Source organism: Epinephelus fuscoguttatus, linkage group LG6, assembly GCF_011397635.1.
Source record: "Epinephelus fuscoguttatus linkage group LG6, E.fuscoguttatus.final_Chr_v1".
In the NCBI taxonomy this organism is placed as follows: Eukaryota; Metazoa; Chordata; class Actinopteri; order Perciformes; family Serranidae; genus Epinephelus; species Epinephelus fuscoguttatus.
This window is the reverse complement of record NC_064757.1, coordinates 35,145,203-35,156,296: the sequence shown is the minus strand read 5'-3', so window position 1 is coordinate 35,156,296 and position 11,094 is coordinate 35,145,203. Positions and strand designations below refer to the sequence as shown.

Below are 11,094 nucleotides of genomic sequence, written 5' to 3'. Positions count from 1 at the left end.
CCGGCTGTATCTAGGCTACAATAGGAGACGGGTTGGAATAAACCGAAATTTCCCTTTAAAAAATGAAAGTACGTGTTATTTTATGTTGTTCTTATCACGCTGAATTTTCTTCAGGTGTTGGTTTTTCTGATGATTGACATCATGACTGACAGCTGTGTGTGCTTGTGATCAGTTGCACGTGTATATTGGCGGGAACTGTAACAGGGAGATCACTACTGCACAGACTCTGGCTCCAAATGACATCACCTGTGCAAGATGGCAGCGACCGTATCCTGAATATTTTGACTTCATTTTTGTACAGTGGGAGGAAGTGGTGATGCATTGTCCATCTTTATACAGTCATCTGTGTTTTTCAACTGAAGTTTGAACGTTTGTAAGACATGTTTTAACTCATACACCCACGTTCTGTAAAAAAGTTTATGTTTATGTCAGCGTAAAGACTATAATGTGCGCTTAGATCGGTTCCCATCTGCATCCAGGCAGGGAAAATGAAAGGCACGCCAATGTTAGCGATGTAGCTAACAGCTATGGCTGATTGCTAACAGGTGAGAACAAACATCTATGATCTATCATCCATTTTAATAATCTAAACAAAGAACATGTTTCCTTGTGGTGTTCTTTCTAAAATGAGCAGTGGTGAAAGTTACCATATTCCGTCTAGATCAAGAGTTCATAAGTAGATGGTTAAAAAGTTGTTTGATGTTGCTTCCACATTAAATTATATTATGTAGGGACGTCTCCACAAGTATTAACCAATGTGAGTTACGCTCATGTGTGACAATGCCCTGAGCAGCGCTACAAGGCAATAGAGTTAGCAGAGGAATAATATTTCTTGTGAATGCAGTGACAGTTTCAGCAAATATGACAAAAAATTACTTTTCGATCAAAGCTACCAGCTAAAGCTTTTTTTAAAAAAAGGATAAAATCGATGCAGCAGAACCAGAGACAACATCTTTTATTCCAAGTATTCTTCTTCTTTAACTCTCTGGAGCACTTACACAACTCTCACATTTGCAGTTCTTCCCAACTCCCATCAACACACTCTGATGTGTGAAATTGGTGGACTTCCTCTTTAACTATATATCAGCTAACACAACAGCTTTGACAGATATTCCAGTGGTTTGTGTCATTTTAATTTGCTTGTTTACACACAGAGTGACACACCTGTTAGGTTTAAGTGACATAAGACACACAGATAGACACGATTACAAGAAAATATGACCCTTCCAACCTTCGTCTGATACATTAACAGGAAAAAGACACACAAGCGTCTGCATATATAAAGATGTATCTCTACACAGAGCAGGTTAGGCACACGTTACTGCAAAGACAAACTCTTGATGCAAGCACAGTATGACAGGTTAGTTAAGTGCTTCTTAGGAGTGTAAGGCACTGCTCACAAACAATGGTGCATAAATACCAGAAGTAAAGAGGAGCTGAAGTTCAAGTTATTGCCAAAAATGAGAAAACGCACTTCCTTTTTGAGAATAAGGTATCAAAGGCATAGTGAGTGTGTGAGTTTTTCCACAGGAAGTGGGTGCACACAAGGCTATAAACACAGAAGGTAAATGCTTTGATCTTTAAACCATCACGACAGACTGAAAATAAAAATCTTCCAGTGATACTTTGTGTGGTAATTAAAGGAATAATTATTGAGTGGTGGTTATTGCACTTTGTTTGGTGAACTCACTCATAAAATAGTTGCTGAGATATTGCTCGTGAGCTCAATCCTTCACATTTGTAAATAAGGAAAACATGTTTGTGAGAAGCTTAGATCTGTTGGATCTGTTGGATTTGAGGTCTTTAAACTTTCCGCTGTCTCACTGAAGAGCTTTCCTCCGGTCCGTTATTTTCTCCCTGAGTCCTGGTGGGGACATACAAAATATACATCATGAAAAACTACATCAAACTTCAAAACATTTACATCTCTTGCATCATTCCTGTAGTACTCACAGTGTGTTCGTTTGGTCAGTCGTCTCATTCTCTGTGAACAAGCCAGATAATTATAAGTGAATACAACACACAGTACACTGATAGACATAATCCAGAGCATCCCCCTGCTATCTGAATACCTGCGGTGTTGTTTTTCTTGGCCTGAGTTTTCTCGTAGAGCAGAATGGCAACGACCAGGATGACCACTTCGATCATGATGGCAATGAAAGGCTTCAGAGGCTCAAAGAAACTGATGACCTTCAGCAGCCGTGGAAACAATGTTCAGATGTTTTACTCAAGAAACAGTAACAGTACAAGACTGTAAAAATACTCCATTACAAAAATAAGTCCTGCATTCAAAACCTTACAGGAGTATCGTCAGTGAAATGTATACTTAAAGGTCCAGTGTGTAAGATTTAGGGGGATTTAGTGGTGTCTAGCAGTGAGGAACGCACATACCAACCAGCTGAAACTTCTCCTGGTTAGAATTCCTTCAGTGCTCATTATTCAGGAGGTTTTAACTGGGAACCAAATTATTCGCAGAGGTCTCTTCCTTTCCAAAACGAACAGACCAGGGGTCTCATTCATAAACATTGCATACACACGAAACGAGGCCTGAAGTTGTGATCTATAAAAATAGACTGGATGGGAGAAACTTTGACCCTTACTTACGAACATTTTGGAGACAGGAAATTGGCAACGCAGACAGTGAGGTGAAAGCCTGAATGTAGAAACTGCTGAATATTTTTTGGCACACACCATTTTTGGCTGCTGTCCATACATACTTTTTAGTGTACATCCTAAGCATGGTTTCATTAATGAGACCCCAGGTGACTTAAACCGGTAGAACACTGAATAAAATGGGTTCATGCTGTTTGGCATGCCCACCACATGCTAATGTGTGCTCACCTTTTTTCTCTGATTACTTGAGATGTAGGCATTCAGGAGGTTTTTACCGACAGCTGAATTATTCGCAGAGGTCTCTTCCTCTTCAACATAATTGGACCCAGTGATTTAAATAGGTGAAAACAGTGAATAAATGTTGGAGATGAGCGTATAATCACAAAGGCCAACATGACAATGGGAAAACGTGAATGGCCTTATCTAGAGCCAGTGTTTGGTTTGCCCATTCTGGACTACTGCAGAAACATGGCAGCGCAATCTCCATCAACGAGAACCCACTCCCATGTAGATGTAAACGACTCATTCTGAGGTAACAAAGACATAATGATTCTTATTTTCAGGTGATTATACACTTAAGAAAACTGTTGATATATTCCTCCTCTGCCAGTATATATCCCTCTAAATCCTACACACTGGACCTTTAACTACAGTGTAAATATAAACACAATACTTTTGTTTTTGAATTTTCTATGCACACAATAGGCTTATTTCTCTCTAATTAGTTTAAATCTACCTGACAGATGTGGCATATTATTTAACAGTATGATTATTACAGTTGGAACTAAGCCTTGAGTGTGCGAAGAGAAAGTGTTAGATATTTCATTTCAGCTTATGAAAACCAAGAGCAAAAACATGAGTGTTTCATTTATATTTTTGTTCAGTATACTTTGTACAGTGTATTTTCCCATTCTAACCTCGAGGTCTGGGTCCTCCAGTGGGTCACAAGATAAATCTGAGTGGTCAGAAAATGATTAATTAGGTAAGAAAAAATAAAAACAAAGTTGGCTGCTACACAAATTTGTGATCATTGCTAATCTTTGGGTTGTTTTTCTTGTGAGAGAGTTTTAAGGCTTTGAATCTTGAAACCATGTGAGAAGTTAAAAGGGGGAGTGTGTTTTTGGTTAAACTGCTAACTACTCATAGACACTGAAATGTGACAAGTGGCCTTGAGTAGTTTTTGTTAAACTGCAAGTCACAAACCAAGAATGTTTAATCTTTGACAGTGATTTATGTTTTGCAATTTGTTTATTTAAGTAAAATCTTAAAAAGGTAACAAGTAATTTAAATGTTCGATATATAAGTAAACGTATAGCCTAAATACCCTTAAACTAGAAACACTCAAGTCGAGCACAGTATTTGTGTAAATGTTCTTTCCATATCTGACCTTCAGCTCCACGTGGCTCATTGAGGTGCTGATGGCGTACACCGCACCGCAGTAATACAAGCCTCCATCAGCTTTTGTCAGGTTGTGCACCACCAGTCTGGTCTTCCAGTCTTTGTTTTTAATCTCATAGCGGTGAGGCTCTGCAGCAGCAAAGATCTGCTCCTGAACACACATCAAATGACTGTTTAAACACCATGTATTTTTTTCATGAGGTGTTGGCTTTGATAATCTGTCAAAGTAAAACGACAAAGTACATGTGAGGGTTTTTAAATTAAGATTATTTTATATTAATACATGTTGAGTTTATTTCCAGTTGTTTTAAAGTGATTTCTGCAGGATTTTTTGACATGGCAAGATTATGACTGACGTCCTCTGTGATGTTCAGTTTTAACTTATGTCTTACATGTAGTGTGAAAGTAGATGGACCTTTCTTCTTAAAACTGAGCAGCCTTTAGGCCTGAATGAAATACTTAACCTGTCCTGCTTTTCATAGACATCTGCATGTACCAGCATGGCTCTTTTGGACATGCTTTGTCCTTTTCCTTTTTATTCTGTGTATAGTTGTGTTTTTTGTACATTTGTTCTGCTATCATACATCAGTGTTTAAAGATGTTGTAAATAGTACAATAGTCATAGGTCAGGCTTCTGCTCCTCAGAGTGGATCTGATCTAATTAGTGGCACCTGCTGACTGATTCATCACACCTGGTAGTAATCTGTCTGTGTCTATATATGTTCTGTGAAGCATTCCTGTCAGTAGCACTGAAATGTTTGATGCTGTTTTTTTTTCCTGCACTTTGAGCACCTTTCTTTTGTGCATGGATGTCTTAAATAAATTGCATTGATCTCAGCCTGTGGACCTTTTTTGTGGCTGTCCAGCCCAGTTGCATTGGTGTGTGGGTATCCCCTCTGCCATCCTTACTCGGGACTTTGAAAATACTTGGAAAAGAGTAAAGTCTGACAACCTCTCACATCTGACAACAATGTGAGTTTTTAGTCACAAACTAGAAGATTTTGCAAAGACTGGGGATCCTGCAGAGTCATTATTTGCAAGACTACCTGCTCGTAGTAGAAAATACTACACCAAACTTCATCTAAGAAATATGAAATAATTCCTTATGTGTCTGCAAAAACATAGAACCCGAGAAACACAAGATTAGATACATGCTGAATAAGGACGCTTGTTCACTCAACCAGTTTTGCCTCCTTATCCACAGAGCAAGAGAGCCATGATAACTTGAGGTAAAACTCAACACTGGAGATGTAAAAAGTCATTTGGTGTAGGGACAATACAACTTGGCAGGTTTGGGTTGTTAAATGTAAAGGCTCTGCACACATGCTCAGGTGTTTTCATTTAGACTTAGAGTCAAGTAAAAACACCTGTGTTTACACCATGAGTGTGTAGGGGATTTAACCACACGTTCATCTATATTCCACTGACCCCACAAACAAAAGTTGATGGTAAAACATATGTTGAATTGGTGGCAATTCAAACGTCACCAGTGACAGAAATCTCACACAAAAAACACAGCACACCTACCTTCTCTGTGCCATTTGCTTTATACCAGTTCCAGGTATTTGGCTTTGGCTTAGTGTCCTCCATTTTACACGTGATCACAGTAAAGTCCCCCATATAACCGACTATCGGCTTATCTCTCACCTCACCGATCTTTGGAGCTGGTGGACAACAAGGAAAAAGAACAGTAATGATAAAAATGAATCTCTATATCCTGCATTTTATACCCTTTAAACAAAGTGTAAATACTGATATTCATAAATCACGAATCATATTCACAAATACTGGCTGTGAAATGTAAAATGTGACAGCCTACATATAACTCATGAAAGGATGTGATCTGTACCTGCCAAAACAAAGTCTATTTTGGCTTCATTTCCAAACATGCAGGTGTAATTCCCGAGGGTTTCTTCATTGACAATGCTGAACCTGTAAAGCAAAAATAAATCTTAATATAATTCTATACCAAAACATCCCATGTTAAATTTAGGATAAGTGTTTTTTGTTTTTTTTTAAATGTCTGTAAATAATTTGTGATTCTGCCGTATTCCTCTCTGATGTCTGTCGGTGCTAGATACATGACTGATTCATAACTGATATGTTATCTGAAGCCTAATTTTTAATCCAGCAACAGTTTTGTGTGAAAGGATTTAAAGGCCTGTCCCAAATATAGGCTCATTAATTTCAGTGATTTAAGCAAATAATAGCCCGGGCTATTAATTGAAGTTTTACAGTAAATGCATTCTCTGGAGCTAATGGATGAAATTATGAACACATACTCACACTCGTTTGAGATTATACTGCTCGTTCTCCAGCTGCGTCGTGACACGGCTGTTGTTAACCTCGTCCCCATCTTTTCTCCAGAACCCAGTTATGTTTGGTAGTTTGCTCTGATCACCTGTCCAGGTACACTCCAGTGCCAGATTGACAGGGTTCAACAGTTCAACCTTCTCCACGTGACTTTTACCTGCATGGAGAGTTGAAGCACAGACGCAATGGAAAATCAGAACGTGTAAGCTTTGATCACACACAAGCGGACAAAACACCCATCTCTGCAGTAACACCACGTTTACAGTGAAAATATTTGAGGTTTACCTTTGAGAACAACACTTCTGACATCTGTTGGCAGGGGGCTTATTGGAACCAGTGGAGGGGACGTTGGACCAGGTGTCTCTGACAGGAAAACAAACACACACAAACTTAAAATGTAATGCTGACAGTATACAGTAAGAACAGGCTACATTTATCCCTCCAACCTGTCAAGTTACAGTTTACATCCATGTCTGTCCAGACTCATATGTAGCCATGACACTATGCTTCAAAATGGATAGCTACAAATTCTAAAACATCATCCACACACATCTTCAACCCAGCAGCAAGATCTTTAAAATCAGCAGTTTCAGGGTGGGTACCCAAAATTAGTGTCACCACCAGTTTTAGTATCTGACCAAATGTCTCTCCTTCTGTCCCTGAGTTATGGCGTTAAATTATGGCCATAATGTCACAATGACGTTCACCGATCCAGTCCAGATCAGACTTCAAGCTGCTTTTACTCACCTACAAATCTCTACATGGCCTAGCACCCCCATACTTATCTGTGCTAATCATCCCATACTTTCCAACATGTGCTCTCTGCTCACAGAATGCTAACTAGCCTACCTCACAGTCCCCAAAGTTAAAAAATCAGCAGGTGGTAGAGCATTTTCCTACCGTGCCCCTACTTCTCTGGACCCGGCTCCCCCAATCAGTTAGGGCAGGCTCCATTGACATCTTTAAATCTAGACTAAAAACCTATTTATTTTCCCAAGCATATGGTACAACTTAATAGCACTTTTGCATAGGCCTACTTTTATTTATTTTAATTGTTATTGTAAATAATTGTGCTTATTTGTAATTTGTATTTTTTATTTGTAATTTGTATTTTTCTAATGTATAATTGTAAAGTGTTTCGAGACCATGTTTATGGGGATTTTACACTTTAAATAAAGCTGAATTGAATTGAAACAGTCTGTTAGCCAGTTAGCAGCCTGTTGACTAAGCTAGCACACTGTCATACAGTCTCTCCAAAATCCACCACAAAAGTTCTTTTTTTTTTAGTATTGAGGCAAAGTCAGGACCGAAATATTACAGAGGGGAGGAGTATGTCGGATATCACGGAGATTCCCACTGGAATGAATGGACTTCTGGATGCCTCCTCTCTCTCTGTACACCTATGCGGCACAAAGCCGGTAACGCGATTTCGCGCAACACGCTTTCTCGCGAGAGTTGATAACACTGACCAACTGATTCGCACCGCCATAGCCAATCAGCATTGAGATCCTCCGGGACGTGTGAAGCTGAGGACGTACTGGCGGAACTTCATCCAATGATTCAGCTTATATATTCGTGCCTATGAAGCAAGTCAGTGTGACGCACAATAAATGTATGGTCATGTTTTCTGGAAATGTTTTTATGTTTTATAGTGTATACAAAATAGTTTATTTATGTTTTTATTTTCAGGATATTATTTCTGTGAGAAAAACACTTGCAGTTGCATATCAATGTCACCAGCAGGAGGCAGTGTGGCGCTGTGCTTCCGCCGCTGACCCTCTTCTTCTCAGCGGTCTCCTGCTTCTCCACGGAACGAAGTTGCATTGATACAAAGTGTTGGTCGCCTGTGTCTATCTTTTCTCCTGTTTTCTACAGGTGTGTGAAATGTTAAACTTGCAATACTACATACACATGTTGTCAAACGTCTAATATGTGTGTTAGGACGACTTTGTGAGGGTAATTAGTGTATTTATATGGGGTTTCTGACCAGTAGACCAGTTGTTCTTTGAATGTGACCTAAGATGGCGCCGGTGTTGCACAGGTGTGGCAAACTTGTAATTGATCAATGTAAGACGCAAACGTGGTCTGGATTTTGGCTGCAGCACATTTAATTTGGATTAACTAATATTAAATTGATGTCACAGCTTGTTTTAAATTACTGTATATGTAATAATGTAATGTGTTTAGCTCACTAAAAGGTTAAGCTACCTTGCAAGTTTTGAGCTCATATATTTTTTCTAAACTAACATGCAATTGTCATTACAAGCAACTGTTTTATTTTTTAATTTTACACTAAGTGTGAGTTTAAATAAGGGAACATGTAAAAACTGGCAAATTCTACATTTCTTCATATTGTTTTCTTGAGTATTGTGGACTAAATGTAAACACAGGTCAGTCTATAAACTCAATGAGGATGAATTAATAGAGTAGGAAACTGGTTGGGCTCCATTGTTTTTGTTGTAAGGAGATAATGTGTGCTTGTAAACGGGAAAAAACCTGTAATCAGCTTAGGTATTTAGTGTTATTTCTGGTATTTTTGCATGTTGGCAAATAAATTCCACGGAGCAAAGCTGCATTGAACTGAAGTATCTGTCGCCTGTGTCGTATTTTTCTCCTGTTTTCTACAGGAACATTATCTGTATACAGGTTCTCAGTCTGAGTGTTCAAACTTGCATTAGTAATAGAATAAGAAAATCTGCATTGCATGTTGGTAAGAACACAACATAAGTCGATGGTCAGCTGTTGGTCAGTGTGGGGCTGTCAGTGAGCATCTGTTGCCCTATAGTTGGTGTGTTGTGTCCCACACCATTGGCCCTCATTTGCTTTCTTTTTTTGCTGATTCAAGATGGTGAGTCCGCAATTGGCTGTCGGTGTTACATAAGGTAAGATTTTTTTTCTTTGGCCACTGAGCTCTTTAGCAGAAACAAGTTGTGATATACAATTTTTTTCAACTTTTTTTCTCCACCCTCCACCCAATGGATGTGGAAAGAGACCTGGATATAGCGTTGGAGGCGGGGCCCCATTCATTCCTATGGAAGTTGTACAGTGGTGCATGAAGCCTAAAATGATCAACTGACATTTATAAAAATACCCAGATGGTCAGCACTGCCTCCGCACTGTGCCGACCATAGTGCAGGTGCACCAGAGACTTCTGCCGGCCAGGCCAGCTACTTCCAATTCAGCACTCTTTTAACTTGAATGGCGAAAAAATGATTTAATCCTGACACTTAGGCTAAGAGTTAATTTTTCCTAAGCTGAGGGGCTTACTTAAGGTAGCTGCTCAGAATCCAGTAAAACTGTTAAGGCATTTACTGCATTGAAAGTTTTTATAATGGTAAATTACTACAGTTTCCAAGGTAACCATTTTTTTGCTTGTGCTCAAGCTTGTGTTACCTTAAGTCTTCTGTGCAATGGTTAAACTAACTTTAAGGGATTCCTTAAGTATAAGACCATAATTAAGCAAACATTTTAAGGAAACATGAAGGAGAAGACCTGTTTTGTGCAGCTGATTTTATTTTAAGAAAGCCATAACATGGACTTCAAGGGAAATCTCACCTCAAGGTGTGTTGTGTAACTGGCCCCTGGCTTTCATAGATCCAAAAAAAAAAAAAAAAAAAAAAATAGCTTTTTCCACATGATTGACATATTCTTTAAGGAAGGATTATCTTGGCAAGTAATACATTTAGGAGAGAACATTTAGAAAATGTATTACTACAAAAATACACTGTCTCACTTTCCTCTCAGGGCTTCCGTAGCACGTAGCCACAGCAGATGGTAAATGAATGGCAAGTATAAAACTTAATGCATTAAACTGATCAGTTTACCTCAGTTAAAATCCCTGTGATATCCATGATCACAGTTCTTTAATATAAAAAGTATTTTAAATCAGACCTTTTTTTACACATTGGCATTTATTTTTAAATCCTTAACTAAGTAATTGCTCTTGGTTTTAATGATGAGTCTCAGTGTCTCGTGATGATGCAGTTGCTGTCTCAGAGTATTTTTGACCCTGACATAGTAAAGAAATTCAAATCAAAAATATGGCAGATACAGTAGAATGTGACGGTGTGGGAACCCTGTGACATTTTTCTTCTACACCTCACAAGGTTACACCCCACAGTGTGGGGAACAGAGAAGGTAGAACAACATTTCAAGACATCCACAGAGTCAAAATTAAACCCAAACAGTCATTTACTTGTATTGATGTGTCTGCAGGAGACGAGAAGCAGGAGGATCTGTAAAAAGAGATGCTTCCAGGAGGCTGACATGATTATTGTCCCTGTGTCCTCTCTCTGCCGCCAGGTTTCTCACGCGTTCTCTCTCCTGTCTCTGCCTGCTGCATCGTCTAAAAACCACCACCGGCCCCTCCTCCCTCAGCTGCACAAGTGACGCAGCCATGATATCACCCTGCAGCCTGTGGGTGGCTGACTCCATCCATTATTCAATCGGACAGGGTTCCTATCTGCTGTGCTGCAGTGGCCATGGCTATGCATGGGCATAACATGTACGCCATAAACACTCGTGTTCTTTAAAAACGAAATGTTGATCTGTATGCTAAAAACATGATGCTGTTGTGTTGCTACCGTGCAGCCTCTTGCAAGGTGCCCTTTCATAATATGGGAGAGGACATGACCTGACAGCCATTGTGAAAACAGCCAGGGGTGGAAACTAAATACTGTAGCTGATTTGTGTTCTTACATCGTTGCTTTGTTTGAACATACTCTTAATCCAGACATCTATTTTAACTAGATTTTAGATATTATACTCTAC

The 11,094-nt window shown here is 39.2% G+C and overlaps 1 protein-coding gene and 1 long non-coding RNA gene across 2 annotated transcripts; one reads left to right on the top strand and one right to left on the bottom strand.

The window, feature by feature from the left end:
- Positions 1-711: 711 nt before the first annotated feature.
- emb (embigin) lies at positions 712-10,682 on the bottom strand. Its single transcript, XM_049578430.1, has 9 exons — positions 10,520-10,682; positions 6,610-6,687; positions 6,298-6,481; positions 5,861-5,943; positions 5,539-5,675; positions 4,001-4,162; positions 2,073-2,190; positions 1,954-1,984; positions 712-1,864 (listed from the first exon to the last, which is right to left on the bottom strand). The coding sequence occupies exons 1-9, from the start codon at positions 10,590-10,592 to the stop codon at positions 1,804-1,806; spliced, it is 927 nt and encodes a 308-aa protein (XP_049434387.1). The 5' UTR covers positions 10,593-10,682; the 3' UTR covers positions 712-1,803.
- On the top strand, positions 8,021-10,700 carry LOC125890043 (uncharacterized). Its single transcript, XR_007449498.1, has 3 exons — positions 8,021-8,199; positions 9,170-9,206; positions 10,627-10,700. It is a non-coding gene; the product is annotated as an uncharacterized LOC125890043 (long non-coding RNA).
- Positions 10,701-11,094: the final 394 nt, after the last annotated feature.